The sequence below is a fragment of the Triturus cristatus genome, chromosome 1_1 (assembly GCF_964204655.1).
Source record: "Triturus cristatus chromosome 1_1, aTriCri1.1, whole genome shotgun sequence".
In the NCBI taxonomy this organism is placed as follows: Eukaryota; Metazoa; Chordata; class Amphibia; order Caudata; family Salamandridae; genus Triturus; species Triturus cristatus.
In genome coordinates this window covers 1071292569-1071319438 of record NC_140579.1, presented here as the reverse complement: position 1 = coordinate 1071319438, position 26870 = coordinate 1071292569, and the positions used below count along the sequence as shown (strand labels likewise).

The following is a 26870-nucleotide window of genomic DNA, read 5'->3' as shown; positions in this document are numbered from 1 at the left end:
TGAAAAATGAGCAAAGTTTTTTCGAGAGTGTGAGATACAAAAATATAGAAGTTGTCAGTGCCATTACAACATCCTGTTTTTTAAATCTCTGTTATAAAGCTATGTAAATGTCGAAGGGCTATATAACTTTTGAAAAGCCACACAAAACTGGCAAGCTGCATGCTCCGTTTTTAAAGGTGCCCCTTTTTTCCCTCCTCCCAACTCAACATGCCAAGTGTGGGGCTCTGACAAAGGGAACAACTTGCAGTCTTTATTTTAGAAAGTGGAAAACAAGCACTCAAGTGCTGAAACACAATGTTAAATATTATTATGTGTTTTCCTCTCCTTTTTTTTTCTTTTCTTCTTTCATTTTTCTTCCTATTCTCCTGTCTCTCTAATTCTTTCCCTTCTTCTCTTTTTTCTTTTATAATAAAATTTTCTACTGTAACTTATTCACTCATTTTTTTTTCTCACAGATATACAATGTTCTCTTTTCTAGTTCACAGTTCAGATTGTGTATAGTTTACTCTGACTATTATTCTAATCATCTGTAATCTTATGTTCACATGTTTCCAAATATATTTTGTTATATTAATGTTTTTTATTCTATAACGATATACTTATAGCCTCCTCTGAATGAGATTATCATTTTTGTATTTCTGTGTTCTTTATTCTTAATAAAAATTTATTTAACACAAAAATATTATTATGTGACTAAATTCAGATTAAGCACAGTGCCTCTCGGATTTTATGAAAAGATTCCAAAGGGACTTTAATGATTTTATGACTTGTAGATGCAAATAAAAAGAAATATGAAGAACATTAACTTTTATAAATGAATCAGTAAGTGGATCTAAATAAACTGCGGGAAAGGCTGAAGGCTAGAACAGGTTACTACCATTTTCAGCATTCCTGAGCCAGCCATCCCGTTCACCAATGTTGTTTAAGGAATTGTCCTCAATGGCATTGCTGCTGCCAGGGACTTCAGGCCTCTCCGTCCAAAGATTCAGGTTCTTACCCTCAGATCAAGTCAACACATGAGACTGAGCACCTTCATCTGAGTTACCTGCAGACTTCACCCGGCACTTACATGTGGTGCAGAGCGTATGACTCACTCCTGTGGCAATGTCAAGCAAATCAACCTCCACGCGCCCCCTTTAGTGCAAATCAGTGATTCTTCGACAGTGGGAAGGAGAAGAGGTGTAAGACGGTAAAGGGATCCACTGGTCTTCTGGGGCCTGCATTTTGAGTGGCTGGAAACAGGAAATCCTTTCATTTCGTGTGGAAGTATTGAATGAATGAGGAGCAGATTCTACCAGTGTCAGTGTTATTGCCTTCATGATTCTTTCCCTAGGGAGGAGGAGGAACTTTCATGTCTGGGCTCTCCTCCAGATTCAGGAATTTCTCCTGAAATTAGAGGATTTTCCTGTTTCTTCCATCTCTGGTTAGCACAGGAGTTGTACTCTTGTACCGTGGTATCATTAGAACACTCAGCTGAAGACCCGGAAAAAGGGAGGTTCATTTGGTTCCTTCAACTTCTGTAACATGTGGTGTAACAGTCAGAGCTGCTGACTCTGGAACTGCGGACCCAGGTTCAAGTCCCGGCTTTGGCTCAACATCCTGTGATTCTGGGCAAATTGCTTAATCTACCCGAGCCTCCCAAAAAATGAATGTATGCTTTTGTAACTTTGGGTCTAGTTCATTCTATATAAAACTGCAAAAATACATTTAAACAAGCATTTGCAATGCAATAGGTCTAGCATTTACACGATTTTAAGCTATTGGCATTGTAAATGACACTGCCTATTTTTGTTTTTTAAAACATAAATAAAAGGCATTGTCATTTACAATGCCAATAGTTTAATCTCGCGTAAATGCGAGACCTATTGCATTGCAAATGCTTGTTTTACGTGTTATGGAGGAGCATAATAGATAAAGGTGGCACAAGGGAGCAATGGATATAGAGCATTGAGTAGAGGGAAGGCTGGACCACACTGTCTCACAGTAAAGAATTGATCACAAATGATAGACAAAGGAATAATGTAACCCTGGGCATGGGACTATGCACAGGCAGGTTTGTTTCTGAAACAAAGAGTGATATGCTGTGCAGTGCAAACCTAGGAGCATGCCGACATCTTCAAGACAGATACAGAGAAAAAAAGGGAAAACTTAACTAACTTAAGTGACACAAGAGAACAACAAAATTATATGCCAGGGAAAGCAAGACAAAGTAAGAGCAATAGAATAATAAGAGAAATCAGGGAAATGATTGGAAAAAGTGTGGTTTTGGGAAAAACAAAATTAACCCAGATCCGCGTCATATAAGCATTGGCCGTGCGCGCGCAGTCTGCTCTTTTTCAAAGCACACACTTGTGCTTGTGGCGCGCCGCTGCACACCCCCGCAAGCTGTATGCCGCCACAAGTCCAGGGAGGGCACAGGGTAGCCTTCTATTCAGAAATGCACATGTAGCCCCTTCCCACGCCCCGCCACCCCGCTAGCAGGCTCTACCCCGCCGCCCATCTTTGTGCTGAAAAAAAACAGGCTGCAGAGCAGGGGCTGTCATGGGGCCTGGACCCCGCTCCTGTCAGATAGTTTCCTTCAACTTTTCATACACATGTGCAATAATCACATTTCAGGTTCTAGCACTATTCATTAGGAGCAAATGGTAATCAAATCAGTGACAAATTCACGGATTTCTTTATACTGTGTACTGTATTTGCGCAAGTGCCTACGTTATTCTAATGCGCGTCGTTATCGGGCACCTGACAGGATTTGTTAACAAATGCTGGTCAAACTCCAGTTTCAAGTTAGCAAGCGATCTCTTGAAACCTGGTATATGCGTATATGCGGTGTTGGTATCAAATGCAGTATAAACCCAGTTTAAGGAGTCTGTGGAAGGGCGAACGAGGAAGACGTGCCCATACCTGGGTGCACAGGCAACTTATTAATGCGGGCTGAAGAAGTAAAGTATGCCCAACTCATGATGTTGCAGCCTGACACACTAACAATATCTAGTGTGAGGCTCCCTTCTTGCATGTTTAACTTTCTGAAGTTTTCCACACGGCACAGGGGGAAGGCGCCAGGGTGGAGATGTGCAGTCAGCTCCTGCAAGCTGGCGCAGGTTCCACTAGACACAAACCATCCACTGCTGTACCATCAGTATAGAAAAAGATGAACGTCATGTAGGGGGCTGTCATGACCTGCATTTGCCAGGCCTTCTGACTCTGAGACAGCTGGTGGAATTAAAACGGCCCTGTTGGTGATATCGTGCCCTTTCTCGGCCTCCCATCCCACAGCTAGAAGTCTGTCTCGCTAACCTTCGTCGTAGTTGTAGCCGCGCACATTCCGGTGCCGCGCCATGGCTGCGGGCAGGGCTGCGCGCCACACTCAGGTTCCCTTCGGCCAGCGCGTGCCCCTAGAACCGTGTTTCTTTAGGGGCCATTCATTGGTTTGATTTAGTTTGCTTAGAAACTCCAATAAAACATGTTGAGCATTCACAAAGGGAACGCCGAAGCCCCCGGCTGCACCCCGTTGGGGTGGAAGGACCTGTGGGGTGCTTCCTGCGCCCCTTGTTTGTCTCAGCAGTCTGGGCGCCTCTGTGAATGAGCGGCTCCGCTCCGGCCGCAACCGGCGCTTCTCTGGGCAGGGAGGCAGCGCCGAGACTCCACCTCCCTCCAAGCCCAAGCCTCCGAGCTGCCTCAGACTGAGGAACAGCTCAGCAGCTCAGCACATTTCTGAGGCTGCAGGAGGCAACACAGGTCTAGTCCCGTAGCACCCCAACCTCACTGGAGCGAGGCCGAGCTCTGAGGCAACCCCGGCACGCTCGCGCCCCGCCTCTTCAAACTTCCAGTAGAGAGGATTATAAATCACTGCTGTGTAACGCTAGCCTCCGGGGACAGGAGATGTGCACGCGTACGGAGTGCACATCTCCTATACATACGCGTGCACATCTCCTGTCGCGTGTGCCATCTCCTGTCTCCCTTTGGCACAGAAAGTGGCAACAATAGATCTCGCCAAGGCAAGCAGAGCGCATGCGCTGCGTCGCTAGGCGAGACCTAAAAAGACTCCCATTGGAGCTCCCTGCAATCCTTTCAGGCTCAGTCATTCACTGCATTTTGCACTTTCTATGCCTTCCAGATTTTTAACTTGGTTGTCTAAGAAAGACTGATATTACTGAAGTTAGGAGATTAGAGACGAAGGGCCTAATTTATTATTTTGACGCACGGCAGCGTAACAAGCCTTCCTGCTGTGTTGCCGTGCATCAAAATAAAAGGGTAGGAATACGCCACATTCCTGTCCTTCTCCCCTGCGCTGGTTCACAAACAGCAGCCGTGGCTGGGTGTCTGTGTTGCAGGGGGTGATTGTTTATGTGCAGTAAGGGACACCTTCCTGCACATAAATTATCATTAAATTCCTTCTATCTGTGTTGCAGAATGCAGCACACATAGAAAGAGCATAAAACAAGGAGAAATAAAAGATTTCTACTCGTTGCGCCTCTCCTAAGCATCCCTTGGGGAGGCATAGCATTCTGACGCATTCCCAAGTTTATGACACTATGTAAATCTGGGAATGTGTCAGGTTCCATTGATGTTGCGTGGGAACACCTACAGCAACACCCATGGAACGCCCCTTTCATGCAGAGTAATGCCTGAAAGGGGCACATATTTAGAAGGCCATACAAAGTCATGCAGGTTGACTTTACGTGGCCTTGTAAATATGTCACCGTTTTAGACGCACTGGTGGTGCAATGGGCTTGTAAATGAAGCCCCGAATGAGCATTTGAATAAATTCTTCCCTTGAGTTATTCTGTCCGAATGTCTCCCTAAGCTCTCCGCAGAAGACATATGCTAACTCTTTCTGTCGGCCTGTCTCTTTCTTTGCACCCCTGCTTCAAGGGCGGTGCCCCACGGACATAGTGTTGACACTTTTCAGCCTCTTTCCATTAGTAAATAACCCCTGCAAGTGCAGTACAGCATAGCATACGGTTATTATGTACTTATCTCATTAGAAGGCACATTAAGTTTCGAGGCATCGGAGGAGCCAAGATGGCGACCGGGACGGCAGCGTAGACTCCCGGCTCCGTGAACCTCCGCATCCCGCACGGATATCCTGCATGAGATCCTCAGCCTGCGCTACGCGTTCGTATTTGTGAATGAGAGTGGCAACCGACCGTGTGACTCCGAAGTTTCTGGCGGCGGTACCGCCGGAGAAATGTGCCTTTGAAATTTGCGGCCCGTGCAGCCCTGGAGCCAGGACCTCGAGTGGACGCCTTGGCCGGGTGGCAGTTCAACAACAGCGGCCTGTGGTGACTGGGTGGAGTCGGACCACCGGAGCGGTGCACACCTCGGCCTACCTGTCGCCGTGGTCGTTCCTACCGCTAAGCGTAGCGGACCGAGTGCATGCCCGGGGTGGCAATTCTGAGATTCTCCGGTGATTGCCCCTGCCTTTGACGGTGAGCTGCCCGGACGCCGCCCGTAACTCACCCTGATTCTTGCGGGCTGCTCCCGGATTTTCGCGGGCGCTGGTCCGTGGTGGGGACGACTGTTGCCCGTGACCACACAACGGATACATTTTTGCCTGCCCCCGGAACCCTGTTTCCAGCGACGTGGACCTTGAGGCGCTTGTCCCTGGGTCCCGGTCCCAATACGGGTCGGGCCTACCCGGCGGCCATCTTGTTATGATGAAGCCTACCATCCTGTCCACCGGGTCACAGCAGGATTGGGAGTGTGTGACTTTTGGGAGTGTGGCGGAGCGATCGCAGAGAGCTGTGCTGGGGTACGGCGACCTCCTCGAGGCTCTCGGTGCCCTTCATTCCACCTTGGTTCATGGCATCGGGGCCTTGGGGAGTAAGCTCGATGGTGTGGCATCAGCGTCGGGACGGTTGCGGCCTGCCTGTCCTCGGGTACACAGGGACTTCCCACACTGCACACGGGAGGACAATGTCACGGCCACCCCTGAGATTAGTGAACAGCTGGAAACTCCGGACAGTATGCTTCCGTGTGATCGGCTGGCTGTGGGTCTGATCTGTTCCGGAGGTATTGGACCTGAGTGGGAGGTGGTGGCCTCGTCCCGTGCACGGCCTCCGGCGACCCAGGGAAAATTCAAGCAACGGTTGTCTACTTTGGCTGACTCCGCCTTCCTGGACCTTGTGTGCAGTGCAGATCCTGGGGCAACACTGGGAAAGACGTCCCTCCATGATGCGGACTGTGTTGGTACTCAGAGACTTCCACCCCACCTGTGTGCGTCGCTTCCCGGTCGTCTTTGGACACTCCTTTACCTTGTAACATTGGACATGGCGCTGAGTCGAGGGGTATGCATGGGCAGATTTGCAAAGAGTGGTCAAGGATAAGGCTGATCCTTCAGGGGTGGTCATCTAGTACACGGGCGGGCTCAGGGGTTGCGTGCTCTCATGGCATAGCTATTAGTATAATTGGTGCATAATGCTCCCCATCTTTCTTTGACATGGTCGATTTTGTGCTGCTTACGGTTTGCTTTGGGGAAAACTTACCGTGCGGGAGGGAGAAGCCGGGGGCATGTTTTGAAGGCCCTCCTCCAGTTTATTAATACTCTCTCTACCCCCCCGTCTGGTGGGGTTCTTTTCTTACTCCCTTTTCTCTGTTCTTCTATATTTCGGGTCTAGTTCCAGGGCGACAGGCACACTGCTGGGGGGGGGGGCCGTACTCATCTGCAGAGGTGCAGGGTGGGGGGTTGGGGAAGGGGATTCTTTAGTCTTTACCCTTTTTTTCCATGGCCTCCTTTTTCTTCTCTGATTCTTCTTTGTTTCTCTTTTCTGGGATCAGCGTGGTACAACTCCTTTGTTGTGAATCACTGCTTTTTCATGTGTGCCACAATTTCCGGGGTGTTTTCTGGGTTTTAGGGCATGGGACTGCAGGCGCAACTGGTCATGATACTTCTCTACATCCTGCACTTCCTGTTTTAGCGCCATTGACTCGATAGATTGCCGTTTATTGTTTACGTTTGTTATTCTGCCTGCCATTTTTCGCTGCTGGGAAATTGTTTGGCACCTGATCCTTTCGTCTTTCCCTATTATAAAATGAAAGCCTTCTTAATCCTGGTGTCCTACTTGTGCCGTTCACTGGCCGAGAATATATTAGCATGGAGATTCTGCTCCCCGAGGTTCTGCCTGTGTTAACATTGGATCTTTGTTGCTTTGACTGCTTAGCGGCCGGCCCCGGGGGGTTGTAGGCCCATACTTGTTATTGGTTGAAATGCTAATAAAGGTTTTTCAAAAAAAAAAAGAACAAAAAAAAAAAAAAAAAGTTTCGAGGCATCAGACCTTGAAAAGTGACGCAACATATATTGTAATTGCATTTATATAGCACTTACTACCCCTGACGAGGTGTGCTTCTTCCAAAGTAGCACTATGAATTAACTACTGATTAACAGTAGGCATATTGAAAGCATGAATTTGCATGAATAGTGAGTGAAAGGGATCACTTTTGCAACATAGGAGGAAGCATTCGGTCAACTCTCTTAGATTTACATGTAAGGGTTTCAGGTTTTTGTTTCCTGCTGCAGACGAAAACATTTCTCCAGTGTGCACACTGAGTTATTATAACACCACATGGATAAATGTTTACATCATTAAAGGAGTGGAAACAGGAATTAATAGCTTAAAGGTAACTCGTTAACTTTTGCAGAGTCAGGCAAGGTGTTTCACCCAGTGTTCAACAATTTTAATAACGTTTGATCCCAATTTAGCTCGTTTCTCGTTCTCTCTTCCTTAGGAAAAGGTGCTGGGTGAGGTGACCCTCAAACCTCTTTGACACCAAATGTTACTCTTTCCTATGCCCTTCTCCTTTTCTTTATGGCTCTATGCTCCGCTTTTAAATTGCTTTTCTTCAAGTCGCAACTCAATTTCTTGCGCACTATTTATTTTCATTCTAAATATCCTTTAGCAATATGACAGGACATTCTATTCAGAAATTATAAAGGGTGCCGTACACACACTCACGAATACCAAACTGCACCACAGGTATTATTCCTCATTGCGCCATGGTGCTAACAGCCATGGTGTTTGTGTGACTTTCTGACTCTTTAAAAAGGCTGTGAAGACCCGTCCATTCTCCATAGTGTGGGATGCAAATGCGTCTCCATTGCCTTCTCCTTGCATGAACAGGCAAGCAAGGGAGGTCTATAGGAACAGATAAAACACAGCATTCTAAAGAGCATACAGACATCGAAGTAGAAGCAGTTCAACCAGAATATGCCAGGGTAAGGTAAAGGAGCTATGGCAAAGGCCAGAACAATCCAAATGTTGGAGCAGGATAGACACCAGGAAACAGGAAACTGGTACAACCAGAACAAATCAAGACACCAAAGAATAGGCAAGTAGACTATTCAAAGATAGGATTCAAAATTAGAGAATTCATGCTATGTACAGTGACACACCTACTGTTTTAGTGGAAGTGGTTCTTCAGCTGTGTATTGCTCAGTGTGAAATTGGAAGATAACTCTTTATAATTCACTGTGAATGAGCTGCACTCTGTCCATTGGAAATATAAGCCCAACATGTACGTAATGCAATCTGAAGCTGTGTTACATGTGTGTAAAGCCTGGTGGATAGTAATGCACCCATCATGTTTATGGAGAAAAACAGAAGATGGTTGTTCTGGTTATAAAAACACTCCCCTGTTAGGAGCATCTAATTTCAATTCCCTGCAAGATTCTCCAAGTCAAAAATGGCATCAAGAAAGTAGTTGTATTAAGGAAATCTCACCTCTGAATTTCTTGGGTGGGTTGTCCAGGTCTCCAGCCGCAGGTTCGACCACACAACGATCATCGACCAACCTGAAAAAAGATAATTTGCAGTGGAACTTTTATTCTTCTACTACCATATGTTAGGATTGGCCAACATAGAAAAAAGCCTTGTGATATGCCACAGTTCAATGGGAGAAGGATTCCTAAATGATAATGTCTCTCTTCGTACACAACTTGCCCCAGTTACACAATCAGCTCTGACCACTATTCATGTAACTACCGTGTAGTGTCTTCATCCTCCCGGCCCATGTCTCCATTTGTGGAATGATCTTCATTAAAAGCGTCCAGGTCCCCTCTAGGATAACCAGAATCAGCCTCGTCATTACTTCCAGGTGCTTCTGTGTCTCATTTTTCTCCACATCAGCAGCACCAATCCAGTACAATGCTGTACCAAGCCATCAACCCCTCTGTCTCCATTAATATAACTCCACCAGCCTCAGTGTCACTCCCGCTACACCTACATCAGCCCATGAGATATAAGCAGCTATTTTGTCATATTCACTCTTCCTGCATTACTCTAGAGTAAAAAGGCCACAGCACGAGGTGTAATGGGTTTTTGAGGGTGGATTAGGCTGAGAATGCAATGCTCTGGACTTCAGCATTAAACACATACTCTGACAGTGCTCAAGGTGGTGGTATTAGTCATGCACGTCTAGAGAATGCTTGTGCATCCCTGCCTCAATGGAAATACTAAGGATGCACAGATAGCAAATCATGGAGGGTACATGACTAGGCAGTATGCTTGGATATAGCTCTAGCTGTTGCCTCATCTCAGGCTGTGTTTCATGCCTCAATATTGACCGAGGGCACTGTCAGGCATAATTTTGTCAGTAGATAGATTGATTTGCATCTATAATCTTAAAACTATCATAGTGCCATGGACCCTGATGCAGGCTAGAAATATTCCACCCATTTACTGGTTTAGTTGTAAAAATACAGGTATAATTGTCGTGCAGTGGGCCCCTCAGACTCCTGGGCCCCAGTGCCACTTAGCCTGCTACACTATTGGTAACCAACCCACTTTTCTCAATGGCAGAATAAATATTTCACACACTCCACTAGAAAGACACAAAGACTCTGACATATGTGTTGGTAGCAAGATTTCCCGCTTTTATTGCATCCTATGAGGAGCAAGAAAATATTCTATAGCTTCACAACAGCCAGTGGTTAGTTTGTAAAAAAATAAGGGCTGTGGCTTTCGTCTGGAGGTAGCTTGCGCCAGCCTATTTCTCCTGTTAGCGCAGCCACAAACAGAACCAACTAACAACCATGAAAGTGGTGGGGGATGTGGCTTACTGGCCAGAGCTGCCGACTTCTGTGCTGGAGAATCAGGTTCGGGTCTCGGAGCTGGATCAACATCCTGTGATTCTGGGCAAATCACTTAATCTCCCCCATGAAAATGAATGTCTCCATATCTGGTGCTCATGCAAAGTGTTGATGATTAAGTTCCGGTGCCGAGCTCTGGAAACCACCCGCTCAAATTAAGCACTGGCAACAGTGATTGCTGCCAGCTCTATGTTGGTAAAAATACGAATTCTGAACACCTGAAGTGGAGCTCTAGAAAGTCACAACTTTCTTCCCCACTAGATTATAGTTTCAGCAACTGGTTTCATTTAAAAGAATAAGGAGAAGACAGTGAAGAAATTAACAAAATTAGATCCATAAATGTTCAAAGAACAAAGATTGTCTGCTTGGTCATTAGGCTATGGAAAAACATATCAAGTGAGACCATCTAAGCAGTTAACAAGTATGCGGGTGAGCACCAACTCCCACAAGTTGCTTCCATGAGTAGAGTAACAGGCACGCGCCACAGAGCCCTAAGGGTGAGGTCACAAAGACTGGCCTTCTCCCGTGTCTAATATCTAGGCTACCGTGTTTTAGCTTTAAAACTATAATAACTGACAAAACCCCACCAAATTGGAAATAGCCCTTATGAGTGAAAACATATAAACACTGATAAACATGTACACATCCATAAAATAAAATACCATTTAAAGAAAATAAAGCGAGATAGAATTTCTCAATTTTTAATTCTTCCTGAAGGGGATAACTGAATAGGACTTTGTTATACGAAGCAGCACCAAGAAAGGCTGGCCTAAGTTTAGTCTACTTGCATTTTGTTGTTCACAAGTCACTAAAATGTTTCTTTTTCCTTTTGCCTCTCCCAGTTTTGTGTGCTTTGATTAAAGGTGCAGGGTTAGAAGTATATTCGCAGGTTTGACCTGATTATTTTATACTCTGAAGTGTACCTGGGAATATTAAATCATATTTGATCTTCTGACCATGTTGCTGATTGGTAAAATGGCTATCTCATACAAATCTTGGTCAATATGTACTGTAGCATTTTCCCATAGAGACAGAATGTGTAAAACCCAGTGGCATAACAAAACGTAAGGGGGGCCCCCCTGCAAGATATACTGAAGGGGGCCCTTCAAACTCACATCAGTAGGGCTGAGGGGGCCACCTCCAGGATGTGTAAGCCTTGGGGCCCCCAGCACCACAGGGACTGTGGGGGGCCTTTATTATGCCCCTGGTAAAACCCTTTGATACACCAGGCACCTTTGCTCACCAGTCAGTATTGATAGAAGGTCAATCGATTAACACCGTAGGCTAAAAGAATTTACTACAATGTGTAGTGACAGGTATCTGTGAAAAGTGTAGTCACCATGTGTATTGGACAATGATGAAAGCATTACACAAGATTTCTATATATCAAACCAGAATAACAACAAAAACTCATAGCTGCAACATGTCGCATTGTCATGTGTTCAGCTAATTCTCGATTTTTAGCCAAGTATTCTTTATCGATAAGGTTTTTGAGCCGATACTTGCAATGTTAACAGCAACATGTTCAAGTTGCAGAATACAATGTGCTGTCAGTTAAGTCAGGACCGACTTAAAGAGTGACTCTTGAAATGGGAAAAACAGGCAGCTATAAATCTCCACACAACAATAGCAGCAATCAGGGCCGGACTGGCCATAGTGGGCACCGGGCGTTTCCCCGGTATGCCGCTAGGGTGGGGGCCATTTTGGGCCCCGTTTCTGGCTGAGCAGTTTGCCAGGGCCGGTTTCTGTTCCCAGTCCGACCCTGGCAGCAATGCTTACATATAGCCAGGCAAAGATGGCAGAAAAGCTGTGTCAAGCATGCTAGAAGCATCAGGTTTCAGGTGTTTTATAATTCAGTTCTACAAATTAGTCTGGTGTAATTCAAGATTGTGAAAGTTTCCCATGGTTCTATGCTGTTGGTAGCGTTGACCACCACTACAATCTCATAATATTTAACAAGCATTGGCAAAGCCAATAGGTTTCCCCTATGCAAAATCTAATGGCCTTGTCAAAGTTTCTTTAAACATGCTGTACAACAGCCCAGGCTGTTGTGCAACGTAGCTTAAAGTAAAGGAAAAAATAGCTATAACGCGTCCAGGGTTGACCGCATCATAGCACTATTTCTCTTTAAACTATGTTGCAGAGCAGTCTGAGCCGCTGCGCAATATGTCTAAAAAACAATAAACAAAGCCTAATAGCACTCCCATACGCCAAGCTATTTAGCTTTGCTAAATTATTTTTGTGGTAAATGGGGGAATTGCAGAGGAGGAAGAAGCATGCACAAATAAATACCTAGTGTGAAGCCTCCCATGTGATGTAAGAACTATAGACATGAAATCTGGGCAGCAGAGAAAGTTGCAGATTTTTTTGCATAACTAAAGGCACCAAACGCTTCATTGCCAGATCTCTGCCTCCAAGTCTTTTTCTAGTATCTGCTGAGGTCATGTGAAGGGACACCCCTACCTGGGAATTCCCCCACACAGTCCCTACAATGTGGGAAGAGGATGAGCAGCCCTGAGGGTTGACTAGTAGAGTTTAACTCCAGGACAGATGGATTCTCGCTCCAAGGGTGGGACTGTGCTTGGCATCTGATGATGAGGGATAGCAGGGAAATTGGTGCGTAACCTGAAAGTAGAGTTCGGAAAAGACAACAAACAAAGCGAATAGGTTGCATTTGATGGGACTACAGGGGAGGTACAAGAAAAGGGAGTTGTAAGTGAAACTGGAGAATAATTCCCTGCACACCATTACATACAGTACTGACATTGAGTGCATCGTGGAGTGATGTTGTCTGGCGTGGTGCACAAAGAAATTCGGTAGCATACAGAGAAACAGTGCATTGATGAGTGACATTCAGTGCAAAAAAAAAAAACATGAAGGAGGTGTGGAAGAGGAGGAATGGAGTAGCAACACAATGGGGGGCAAGCAACACAAGGGAGGTGTGGGGAGGAGAAAAGGAACAGCAACACAGTAGCGAGTAGGCTGGGTTGTGGGGACAAGAGCATGGATGGTGGGCGGAGGGAGGGATTGGAGGCACATGCATGTAGGAACATTTTAAAAAGTACCAGTAGGAGCCTGAGTCAAGTGGAAGGACACAAACTGCAGGCAGGGAGTTGTGCTAGGTTCATGCTCCACAACAGGGACACACACTGGATGCGCCTGGAAGAAGCAGGAAGGAGCAGGAGGTGCTGGGCAATCCGAAGCAAAGAAACAAGAGAGACGTGAAAGCCACCAATGGTAAAAGTAAGGAATGGATGGTCTATGGCACATTTTTAAGGTTTCATTTTTGACAAAAGATTTCACTGACAGCGCATGCGTGCTGTCTCAGGCGAAACCTAAACAAGAGTAGGTGAAAGCCCCCCCAAAAGTGTGTCCAAGAATTTTTGTATTAAAAACATTTGAATATAACACTTTCTTTATCCACTGATAGTTGTGTAAACCAGAGAGAGTGAGTATGAGAGGTAATGAGATGTGGAATAGGGCATGTGACTGTCTGTGAATATCAGTGGGAGTGCAATACATAGACTTCTCTCTTTAGCACAGACTACCGTAAGTGCATCGGGCACATTGTCGTTGGAAAGACACTACACACCCTGCAATATTTCTCCTTATTAAGTAGTTATAGAAATCATTGCAAAAAATCAACATGTTTTGTAAACACTAGGAAAACACAGTTCTTGTCAACCTTAGGGGTTAGGCGGAGAAACACTGAGAAAACACTGCTGAAATTCACGCAAAAAATAAACTTTGAAAACCGAATAGCCTACTGGTATCACCGTAGGCAGTGTGAGTTCATTGCTAGTCTCGTAAGCATAATGCTCCTCTGCATTACTACAGGCGGATTTATTTTTATATATTCTCATTTGTTTGCTTCGTAAAGGATTGTTCTAGGAAATGTGAAGACGAGACTTTGTCAAAAATGAACCAGTGGTTACTGATTTGTGAGCCAAAAAGGGAGTGGTAGCGACCAAAACAACGAAATAGGGGTAGCAGGTGAAGCATATCTTTTTTTTGTCTGAATAACAGTATCTAATAGCAGTAGTTTAGTTTTATTGTGGTTGAGCTGAAGATCGGTTGCTAGCATCCCATTTTTACAGTTGTGGGGCATTGGTCGAGCAGGAAGCATTTCTCGGAAATCTCTCATTGGTGTCCCTCTCCCTTTGTGCTCAACAGAAGCACCATGTGGAATGGAGGCATTTGACACTCACTGTGGATATCTCTTATGGGCTGTAGGTTAACAGTTTACATCTTTGAAAGGCTGACTCAGCCTTCCATCTCTCAATACACTGTAATTCTTTCGGATAGCAAGAAAAGAAAAAATACAAAATGACATAAGTCCCATTTATGAAGAAAGAGCTCCACTTGAGCAAGACTAATCTGTGTTACATTGCTCGCTCACCAATTGAACCATTAAGTAGTTTCTACAGGAAATCCAGCCGAACAGCTGCCTCCAAGATTATCGCAGGTGCAAGGATACCCTGTGGACAGAAATAAACAAAATCTGCCCTCACTTAAATCCATCTCTTACCAGTTAATCCTCATGGAATGGGGAACAACCATTTAAACCCAATTGTTCAGGGCATAATTCTGCATGGAATTCCAAGTTCCTTGGTGATGAAAGCTCCCATTTAACATCTTCTCTGACCAGGCAGCAGATCAGATGCGAACCTGAGCGGGGTGGGAGGCAGAGATGGAAAGGACATCAGGGGCAGAAGAGTCTGTCGCCTGAGAAGGCTGAGCGGTCTGTGCCCCCTATACCGTAGAAGGGCGTCAAGCAGTGTTGTATGATACAGCCACGCATGCCTAAATCACGCATGCCTTAACAACGCGGTCTGAACTACGACCACGTCTTTACTACGCATGCCTTTACCACCTATGCCTTTACAACGAATTTCATTGTAAGGGCATGCTTGCTAAAGAGATATGTGTAGTAAATTTCATATCCTAGCCCACCAGCGCCCTAACACCCGATACCCAAGCCCTGTAATCCACTTTGCCCCTGCCCTTAATACTACCTTGACCACTGCCCCTAAGCCATAACACTTTGTCCCTGTCCCAAAAACTAACCAGACCACCCCCACCCTGAGCCATCAAACTGATGCACACTGCCCTTAAAACAACCCCACCTCTCCACCCTGACCCTAAAACCGACCCCATCCTGCTCTTAAAACTACCTCTTCCGCTCCCCACAACCTGAGGCCTAAACCTAACCCCCGCCAAAAATGACCCCGACCACAGCTCCCCCTCCCTGAGCCCTAAAACTGAACCCCTCCCTGCCCTTAAAACTATCCCTTTACCTTCCCCCTGCCCTGAGGCCTAAAACCCTGCCTCAGCCCTTAAAACTACCTGACCCCTCCGCTCTGAGCCATAAAACCCTGCCCCCTACCAAAACCAGCATTTGCAATGCAATAGGTCATACATTTATGTGAGTTTGAGCTATTGACATTGCAAATAACAATGCCTTTTATTTTTGTTATAAATAAAAGGCATTGTCATTTACAATGCCAATAGCTTAAACTCGCGTAAATGCGGGACCTATTGCATTGCAAATGCTTGTTTTCTTTGAAGTTTGGGACTTGTGGTCTGGGTTTTACAATGAAATAAACAAGACTACGAGTTCTAGAATTCAAAGAAAATAAGCTGGAAGGGAGCAGGCAGTCATGCATGTACCTGGGAAACTTGGCAGAGCTGGGTAGGGCATGCACCTGAAATTTGTCCTTCCCACTCCTGGAATCAGGGATTTCAGAATCTGGATTTGGGTACCTAATCTACAAATCCATTGTGTGAGGTATATTAGAAATAAGTATATCAGTGGCGTAACGTAGGCCCCCTGCAGTCCTCACTGTACTAAGGAACGGAGGGGTCCTCAGCACAGTACACTGGCCTGAGAGCTCCTGATTGAGTCTGGAGAGGGCCCCTCCATGTACCTTGTAGGGCGGGGGCCTCAAGTTTCATTGTGCCACTGATGTATATTAAGTGGTAAACTGGCCAATAATTTTGTGTTAGCGTCACCAACTACATGGACTAGTCGCAATTTGTAAACTTGCAATAACTATTGTGTGAGTTTTTACATTTTTACTAGGTACAATTAGGATGGAATTAATGTTTTGTCGACCTCCTTGGGAGGCCGTCACCATATAAAGACAGAGCTTTTAAATCAGATTCACGTGCGAGTAGCTCGTGCAGTCCTGATTTTGTCTTTGTTTTCTGGCACTTGTAGTCCTGTTTATGCCATTACATACTAAGAACTACAAGTCCCAGAAAGCAAAGCAAAATCCTGGCTTGGATGATGATCTACTCAAGCCTGGACCTGGAAAACTTGAGAGTTATGTAAAGATTGAGAACAAGCACAGCAACTTATTCGACGTGTTTTTGTAGACATGCACACTTGAGACAGACTTTAAATCGTATTTCCGGAGTAGGCGACACACAGCTGCGTCTACTGCAGCATGACATATAATCTACATGTTCTGTGTCTGAGTGTCCTCCATGCTGGAACGAAGTGATGTTACTCCTACTGCTTTGTCTATTGTGGCATCTATATGATGTTAAAAAATGTAAAGACTTCCAAGCCGCACATAAAACTAATAGAGGATTCCGAAGATGGCTACATATACATAAAAACATGCCTCCATAAGCTGTAATGCATTAATTCCACCTGAGAAGGGCGACGCGCATCAATTAACATGCTGAAAGGCTAACAAGCAACCGAGGTCCTCCTGCCCGCAGCCTTGATGAATCTGCCGGGGCTGCCTTCCTGGCAGAGACCGGTAATGACAGGAAGCAGGCCTGGCCCCTTCCAGGGGCCGCTGACGCCCGGCTCGTCTCAGCCCTGCTCACTGTGCCTTCACGATGTGGCAGATTTAATCAGGGCGCTTTGGAACAGCCGTCCATGCTGCAGGATGCTCGTTGCCGGCTTTATTAGCAATAAACACGAGAGGCGAATCAGACAGGCCGGGCAGGACGTTCCCTAGCAACTAGAGCGCTGACCACAGCCGTGATTGACAGCTGAGCTTGCGCTATCTGCCCAGGGATGCGCGGACCAGTGAACCCTGCAGACGACGACACCTTCTAGACTAGGAAACCAATTAATTGGAACCTGCATAGTGGAAAGGGGTGCATAGAAATGGAGGTGGAGTCTTGCATGACGGAGGGGGGAGGCAGCATCTCAGTCTGGGAGATTACAACACTCGCACCAAGGATGCTGTAAGTGAGAAAAGTGATCCGAGGTTTAGGAGAGGCGCTTGGAGCTGTAGACGAAATAAGGACACTGAAGCATAACGAAGAGTTCAATTAAAAAGCAGTTTTACTCACTCGAAACTAAGCCTGCAGCACCCGAGATGTTTTAAACAAAGAACCGCATGTGAAATTACAACAAGCGCTTGCCATGACGTAGACTTTTCTCTTTTTCTGCCGTCCCACTTGGACGGCCTGCTTTCCCTCTGAAGTAAAAGGTTTATTATCTTTATGGGGCCATGTGTTTGGCCCCATAAAGATAAGAAACCTTTTACCTCAGAAGGAAAGCAGGCGAGGCCGTCCAAGTGGGACGGCAGAAAAAGCCGAACGAAAACGTCACTACCAGCTCTTTTCCAATGGCTGGCCACTGTTTAGCATAAACGGTGATGCCGGGCAATGGAAAAGAGGGGCGGGGCTTAAAGCCCTTTACAGAAAAGACCTAAAAACATTAAATCTCACCAGCGAGACTGCGCATGTGCGCAGCCCACGCAGGCGAGACCTAAAAACTACCTCGACTGAGCCGCAAATCCAACCCCCACCCTTAAAAACTACCCCTCCCAAACCTGGCCCCAGCCCCACTTACCTGGTTGCATCCGGAGCTTCCTGTCCCAGTGCTTCCTCTTCCTCTCCATCTGTAGATCTAGACCGCTGTCTGGCTTAGGTAGATGCGTTTTAGAGGCAAGCGTTGTTCCACTTGCGGGAAAACGGCACGCATGGCTCAGCCCGCATTGTAAGGCTGTTTACCGTCGAGCAGTGGTAGTGGGTTATGGTCAGGGGCCAGACCAAGCCTCATGTGTTGTTACCAGCCAGATTTTCCAGCTTTATAAAATCGGGACTGGTGTTTTCACACCTGAGAAATCCAGGTTCACAAACAGTGCGGGAGTAATAATCAGGCGGAAGAGTATCCCAAGCAGGGCTACCCCTCCGCTCAGCTTGTATACGGGACTTTAGACTGAAATTCTAGAATGTTGTTTCTGAAATTCCAGATTTGTGTCTGATATATTAGAAGCCTATGTCTCAGTACGTAATAATATCTGAAGTGTTAAAAATCGGAGCTGAAATTTACATTGGACGCACACAATAGCGCGAAAAACGAATTTCCCTGTCCACTAAAATGATAAATGTTTCAAATTATGTTAAATATTGTGCACGGTAATAGCAATTAATTCTGGCAAAAAGTAATGAAGCACAAACTAAAGTGCAGCCAGTTTCGGGGCTGATCTTCAGAAAGAGAACTTAAAGCATGTCTACAGTGTCACTTTCTTTCAAAGTGGCTTCTTCTTGTCCATGGAAAGCTCAGTTGTTATTTTGCATTCATGACCTGGTGAAAATTTCCTCTTGACCTTTTAAAAGCCTTCCACCGCATAACAACGAGAAGCCATATGCTGCTGAGAAGCCCAGGCTCCCTCTGAAAAAGCAGAACAACCGGAAACACCGAACTATGTTGTCTCAAGCCTGACAGCCATTGACATCGTATGCATTGTACGTGACCTCAAATACACGAAGAAAGCGGAAATATAAACATAGTGAGCAAAATCAACAGACTCAGTCCTTCAACTGAAGGCACCTGCCACATCACCATCAATGTGCATTAGATCGCAGTAATGGCGTGTAGCTGAGGACGCTCATCCACTTCTATAAAGGAGACGCAATGCCATCAATACAACATTCCACTATGGATGGATGATGCTGTATACCACGTACTATGGTTATGCCCAAAGCACACACAAAAATCTCAACCTCATCAAAAGCAGCTCCACCTGGCATGCAACCTTATGCACAAATTCTGCAGGAAAAGAGTACCTGCGACAAGGAGCTTCAAGCAAAGTATTCTACATTAGGACTACACCAACCAGAAACCTGCTCAAGGATTCTGAATCAACAAGGACAAGATAAACGATCACCTAGACCTCCCCACAACCAATCTTACATGTAACATAAACAAGTCCCACATCATGATCACAGAGACCAAACCGTTGTCTGTACTATGCCACTGGGTCAATACAGAAAGTCACCAGAGACACAGTCCCCTCCTTTTTACTGGATATCTGTATGGCAAGGCACTGATGTACACAAGCCCCATGTGGTATGTCATATCAGTTTCCCCTGGACACAACTGAGAAATAACAAACACACAGGCACTTGGGCAATGTCAATAGCCTTAATATCCAGTTGGTTTTTGATGCCAAACTACACATCAGCATGTAGTCTTCATGCTATCAATCACAGATGTCAGGAGAGTGTCCACAAGAAATCAAAAACGCATGTAAAACCCACACACTGTCGCTCTAAATGCTACACCCATCACTTATGACTCTCCCTCCCATCCCCAAGTGACCGTGGATACCCTTCAGGAAATTGGTGATGACATAATACTCCATCCTAGCCACCTGTGAACAGACGAGACACAGCAGAACACGCATCTGGATGTGAGTTGACATCAAGTGTGCCACTGAGGTGCTCTAACAGGGCTACATAAAAGACATATTCAGGGGCGATGTACAGACTCTTAACTCAGGTGTCCTGCTGCAGGCTCCACGGATACCTTGTGCTCTCAGGCAGCCATGGCAACCCTGGGTCCCTTGGATGGCCTCCAAGCACAGCAGCCAATAGCACAAGGGATGAGTTGTTGATAGCTACAAAGATGCAGACTGCACATGCACTTATAAGCTTCTATGGAAGCCTGGGGGCCTCCTGGGTACAATTGACATAAACCGATAAACCCACAAACTAGGCACCACAATTACCTCACTTATTACATCCATGACAGAGATAGGGCATAGGGAAATAATAGTGGGGAAATTGTTGTTAAGACTCAAAGGAACAGAAAAAGATAACCAAGAATGACATGTACCTAAATGCACTCATTGACTCTAATTGTGGCTTTCGACATGAATAATCATAGCAGACTAATACCAACCTTCGGACATCGCATGGGCTTCAAAGGAAATGCCTTAAATTGGTTTTCTCCTACTTAACAAACAGGCAATCTAGGACAGTGCTTGAAATGGAAAAATAGAAGTGCAGGTACTCTGTAACTCAGTACCTGCTTGTTTCTGGAAGTGCCAACACTCTCCAATTACAAGTATTACATTTTTCTTGAGAAGTGCAGGTACTCTCCCTCTCAACAAAAACATAAGGTGCTGGTACTCAGTACCGCACATTACCGGCAAAACTAAGACCACTAAAACCGCCTACGGTATTCAGGGAACATGGTAAACTAGTTAAATAATTCCTATATTAAACTCACATTACAATCTGTACTATTAGTACCACGTTTGACATTCAAGAAATAACTTAAAGCGCCCTCTCCGTAAACAGTCCCTGTGTTAATGGCACCCCACCATACTACTGTGCACGACACATTGCACCAACTCCACCTACACCAAAGCTAATGGAAAGTGCTGATGTCTCTTGTTTCTACCCTTCTGCCCTCCTTATTATTCCCCCTCTTCTCTACTGCCATCCACTGTTCTTGCCTTTTCCAGTTTTGGTTTATTGTAAAGTACTGGTTGTGCTGCTAAATGTTTCAACAATAGGTACATAAATATATGTATAGATGAACACAGTTAACTGCAGGGGAGGGATGGTGGTGCTTGAAGGCAATACAGCCTACACTCGAGACACAGGCCAGCCCAACTGACTGCACATGGGAACGATGAAAAGGGCAAGAGGAACTTACCCAGTGCTTAATTTGAGCCAGTGGTTGCTGGTGGGGGTTAGGGGGGGGGGGGGGGGGGGAGGGCACCGACACATATATTTGGGGACCGGCACATATTTTTCTCCATCAGACATTTACCAAGAGCAAGAGAGGGAACACATACAAACAGGAAAGACAAGGAAGAGCAAGATGGAAAAAACATCACACAGGAGAAAGCAAAAACAAGCATTGGCATAGCCAATAGGTCTTGCCTTTGGGACCTTTTAAGTGTTTAGCAAGAGCTATTGCAATTGCCAATGTGTTAAAGTTAGGTTGTAGAAAAGTGTGGCTGCTGTCTAGCATATCCAAAAATTGTAATAAATAAAAACAATAAAAATGTGTTGGTTCCTCTGGTCCACTTCGTAAATGGAGAGCCTGACATTGTCCTTCTGGCTTCTGCTTATGTTACAGTTCACTGGTGTACATTAGTGTAAAAATTGGTGGTGCAACAGAAAAATTAAATATTGTCTGTTGAAGCGCTCCATTACATTGGATTGTGGCTGTTCTTGCCCAACTCATCCAATTCTGCAGCCAGTGCACATATTTTTAGTCGCCCTCATTGTTTGTTTATTTATTTAATTTATGTATTTTAAACTTATGAAACCTGGCATGACTTTTTCGGTGAACACATGAAGCCTACTGCACCTACCATTGGCTTTACACCTTATCCAAGGCCACTGCAATTGTGGAAGAGGACCAAATTATGTGGCAGGGTTGCACAAATTATGCAGCAAGAAAAGGCAAATTATGCAGCATAATTCAGCACATTTTATCATAGTTTTACTTCAATACTTGTACACCTGGCAATAGGGTCTGGGAATAGGGTGCACATTATTAGTTACAATTTAACACACAAATACAGCAATAAGGAACTTAAAAATGCCAGTCAAATCTAGCAAAAAGCATTCCGGTGCATGCGCAGGAATCCGAGTCGCTATAGGTTTTGTAACTTTTCATCAGTTTGAAACATAAAAATGTGTTTTTATTACAATCTGCAGATGATGGATGACGTGGCAAATGCGGCAAATACAAAATTATGCAAAATTCGCCATGGCAGCAGAATCGCATAATTCCAGTGGCCCTGACCTTACCCACTACCATACTTTTCAAGGGCAGAGTTAAGGAGGCATAGCTGGGGAGGAGGGGAGAGAAAGGCCCTGACGTGAAAGAGGGGTGCAGAGAGGGAACGCAGGGGAAGTGAGGGAGGGAGAAAGAAGGAGTAGCAGCGTCTGGGTGTCAGAGAGAGGGCTAGTAGACGGGCGAGGAGAGAGAACAGTACTCTCCCACTGTGACATGGAGAGCAGGAGCGTGGGGTAGTAGATGGGATGTTAGAGCGAGAGGGAGAATTTGAGAAAGGGATAATTAGTAATAAAGAGACAAAAGAAACAAAAGGGTTAGATTAGATAGAATGAGAGGGTGAGAGGGAGAAGAGTATAAAGTCGATGTGATAGAAAGAGGGAGAAAGGGGTAGCAGAGAGGATGGAGAGAGAGAGACAATGAGAGAAAGAGTGAGCGAAGAGGGGTAGATGGGATGGGAGAGAGAGGCATAGATGGTGAATGGCAGGAGCCGCGAGAGAACGAGGACAAAGACTAAAGTGAGGGCACAAAGGAGGACAGAGAAAGAGGGGAGTGGAGAAAAAGAAATGCAGACTGTTACTGTCAAAGGAAGGAAGGACAGACGGGCTACCGGACGGGGAGACAGAGGGCAGAGAGAAAGAGAAGAGGGGAGTGAGTGAAGGCGGGGGGGGGGTCTGTCAGAGGGAGCCTGGCAGACAAGCTGGGAGAGAGGGTGAGAGGCACGGCAGGATGGGAGAGAGAGGGTGAGGGAGATGATAGGATGGGAGAGAGAGGGTGAGAGAGATGACAGGATGGGTGAGAGAGATAGCAGGATGAGAGAGAGAGGGTGAGAGAGATGGCAGGGTGGAAGAGAGAGGGTGAGAGAGATAGCAGGAAGGGAGAGAGGGTGAGAGATGGGAGGATGGGAGATGGGGTGAGGGAGACGGCAGGATGGGAGAGGGTGTCAGACAGACAGCGAGGGAGTGTGAGGAGCCACCGGCAGACAGGAGCGGGAGAAGCAGTGATGCTGTTACGGACAGAGCGAGGGAAGGAGGGGAGAGAGTGACGGGAGGGAGGAATGGCCGCGATTACTGACACTTCAGGAGAGAGGGCTCGTGAGGAGAGCAGAGAGTGACAATGTCAACAAAGGACGGGAGGGCATGAACAAAGGAGACGCTTGCAGAGGTGACAGGGAGAGAAGAATAGAGAGACAGCCATTGGAGAAGGGCCAGAGACAGAGGGTACTGGGAGAGAAAGGTGACATTGGCGGGGAGAGAGAGCAGTGACGAAAACACAGTTCATTAGTCATGAAGGAAAAAGGATGTTAGGTTGGAGGGGGTACCAGGTGTGGCCACTGGTTGTGGGGGGGGGGGTGCGAGATGAGATAGAAATAGAGAGAACTGCACAGCCAGTGGCAGAAGATAGGGCCAGGGTAGAGGCGAGGAACGAGGGGAAATTGGGTACAGGCAACAGTCCACAATAGGACGTGAGTCCCAACCCATCCTGAATAACAGACAGCAAGGCCCAGCTGTAGCCCGCCCTGGCTGGGCACCAACCCCAGGAGAGGGGCCTGCTTGTTTCTGAGAAGTGCTGGTAGTCTCAAATTAAAAGTATTTGTTATAATCTGCTCCTGTTCCCTTCCCTCCTCTTCCCCCCCCCCTCCTTTCCTCCGCTAATTGGTATTGCCCAGCCTTAGAACGTTGGGGCTGAAGCTCCTGTTAGAAAGTTGGATTCTCACTACGAGAGGCTGAAGGATCTGTTCAATAAACTTCCATCTCCTGACAAACCTATCGTGGTGGAAGTTATTACAACATTCATTTGGCGACGAGCTGTCTTACCGTGCTGGGGACGGTTTGGATCCTTCCCCCAGTGCCCTACCGCCTCTCGTTGGACTTCTCAGGCAGTATTGGCTTCTTTCTTGCCATCGGTCCCAGTGCCGGTGTTGGGGGGGAGCTTTCCCCTTTCATTCCGCCGTTTGAAGTCTCCGGCTGCTGGCTCCTTCACGCCTCCTCCGGACTCCGTTGATGGGAGTTCCCGGCTGCTGGGCTCTTTCGTGCCTCCCCCGGAGCTCGCTGCCTGCGTGAGTTCTTCTGTTCTTCTGATGTTCTGATCATCCCCCGGTGAGTCCCTGCCGTTGCTGCTCGGCGCTGCTCCACGGACTTGCTGTCCGTCCTGACTGACAGGGAGACGCCTACTCTCCCCTAGAGAGATCGCCTGTTGTCTTCTGTGTGCCGTCGTTGAGGAGTGAGCGCTGTGAGGGGAGGTTGTGTTGCGGATGGTCGGGGACGACAGTACTGCTCTTCGTGTGTGGCTGAGGCGACGCAGCAACTCTCCTCACATACTTCTGGTTCCTGGTGTTTCCGCCTCTCCTCAGACTGAGCGCTGTGAAGGGAGGTTGTGTTGCGGATGGTCGGGGACGACAGTACTGCTCTTCGTGAGTGGCTGAGGCGACGCAGCAACTCTCCTCACAAACTTCTGGTTCCTGGTGTTTCCGCCTCTCCTCAGACTGTTCTCCACAGAGGACGCTCCGCAGAGAGACACTACTCCCTGTTGCTTTTACGTCTGCTCCTCCTGCTGGTGGAAAATAATATTGCACGTGTCTTCCCTCATCCAGCCTGCTTCGAAATTTTCGCTGACAGGCTCAGCCCATGGAAATGTAGTGTTTTTATTTAACACTTCCCACGTTCGAATGTTTCCATTATACGGTGGGGGTGTACTGGTGGTTTTTTGTCATTTCTACTGCTACTGCAACTTTCTGTGAATTTCACACTTAGCTTTCCCTCACGCTTTTATTCCCAATCCTCACCCCTATCTCCGTCTTTTGCCTCTTTCTTCCCTATCCCTGTATTTTCCTCTTCCACTACTCTCCACCATGTCGGCATTCGCTATGTCCCAACCCCCCCCATTCCTGGATGAGAGTGGAGATCCGGTGATCCCATGGAAAAAATGGGTAAACCTGTTTGAATCTTACCTTATCGCCATTGGTGGGGACAGATTTTCGGCGGTGCGCAAACAACATGTTCTACTGCATAATCTAGGAAAGCAAGGGAGGGATATTTTTGATGACCTGCCAGATTATAATGTAGAAAATGCTAATGAGGGGGCTGGGGGTGAGGGTGATATCCAGTATGATGTGTATCAGTTAACATTATTGAAACTGGAAGCTCAATTTGGTGACAAAATTAATATTGTGTTAGAACACCACAAATTTTTTTTGCGCATTCAAGGAAGAAATGAAAAAGTGATAAATTATATTGCTGTTCTGAGAGGTTTAGCCTCTACGTGTGAGTTTGGGATATTAACTGAATCACTAATCAGAGATCAACTAGTTAGATGTACCTCTAACAAGAAGATACAAGAAAGACTCCTAGCAGAAGCCCCTGATTTAAAACATGCCATTGATATAGCTAAAAGCATAGAGCATACAGCGTACTGTATGAATGAAATGAAGGAAGCGGGGGAAGTAAAACAAGTGGCGGAGAACAGTGTACACAAGATCTCCAGTAAAGTCCACAAACACAAACCTTCACCTTCCAATCCGGAAGCACCTACAGCATCAGGGAATAAGCCAAAATGTTATAGGTGCGGAAATCCAAATCATCTGGCCAACAGCGTTAACTGTCCTGCAAGGGGCGTTGTTTGCAGCAAGTGTAAGAAAAGAGGCCATTTCTCTAAAGTATGCCACAACGCAACGAACAGTGTCACCCACATGATAGGCAGTGATCTGGATCCTCAACTACCTAGCGAAGATATTGTTTTTCAAGTATCTAATTTTTCAGAAGGCAACAGCACTCCTTACCCCAAGTGTGAAATATTTCTGGACAATGTAAAGTATGAGGTCTACGCAGATTCCTGTTCCCCATATACACTTGTGAATGAAGCTACATTTCAGGCTAATTCGGGGACAAGGGAGTATACCCTCGTACCTCCTGATGTCAAACCAGGGGGCTATAATCAAGATCCCATACCACTAGTAGGAATGTTACTCATGAACATTAATTTTAAGGATAGGTCAACCGTGGGAAAAGTCTACATCACGAAGAATGGTTCCAACTTACTAGGGTGGAAACACCAAAAAGAGTTAGGAATCAGACTAGACCCCAACGCGTCGGAACCTGTGTATCTTATCGACAGGACCAACATTGGGATGGAAATCTGCAATCGGTTCCCAGAGGTGTTCACAGACAAACTCGGACTCCTAAAAGGCTTCCTCCACAAAATCAAAATTAAAGCCGATGCCAGACCTATTATCCACAAACCAAGGTCTATCCCGCTGTTGACCAGAGAACCGCTTAAGAAGGAGCTGGACAGGTTGGAGGAGTGCAAAATCGTAGAGAGGATTGAGAGCTCTGAATGGTTGGCGCCCATCGTCGTAGCAGCCAAAGGTGGAAACAAAGGGATCCGCCTATGTGTTGACCTTAGGGCTTTGAACTCTAACATTTGGGTGGATCGATACCCCCTCCCCAACATTAATGAAATGCTGTCAGCCATCCATGGAGCTAAAGTCTTTACTGTTCTAGACCTATCCTCGGCTTACCACCAAGTCGCTCTCCACCCAGATTCCAAGCCCCTCACTTCTTTTATAACCCCGCATGGAGCTTATCAATTTTCCAGATTACCATTTGGCCTGGCTTCTGCTGCGGCAGTATTTCAACGCGTCATGCAGCATATCCTGCAAGGTCTGGAAAAAGTTCTCTGTTTCCAGGACGACATCCTGATTCATGGCTCATCCGAGGAAGAACACAATAAGACTCTGGAAGCAGTGTTGACCAGACTTAGTAAGGCAGGTTT

The 26870-nt window shown here is 46.2% G+C and overlaps 1 protein-coding gene across 1 annotated transcript in view; it reads right to left on the bottom strand.

Moving 5' to 3' along the window:
- Positions 1 to 24004, bottom strand: part of ITPR3 (inositol 1,4,5-trisphosphate receptor type 3) — an 895552-nt gene extending 871548 nt beyond the window's left edge. The window contains 2 exon segments of the mRNA XM_085647149.1: positions 8721 to 8791; positions 23958 to 24004. Of these exon segments, the coding sequence (XP_085503275.1) occupies positions 8721 to 8791; positions 23958 to 24004 (118 nt within the window).
- Between the last annotated feature and the right edge of the window lie 2866 nt (positions 24005 to 26870).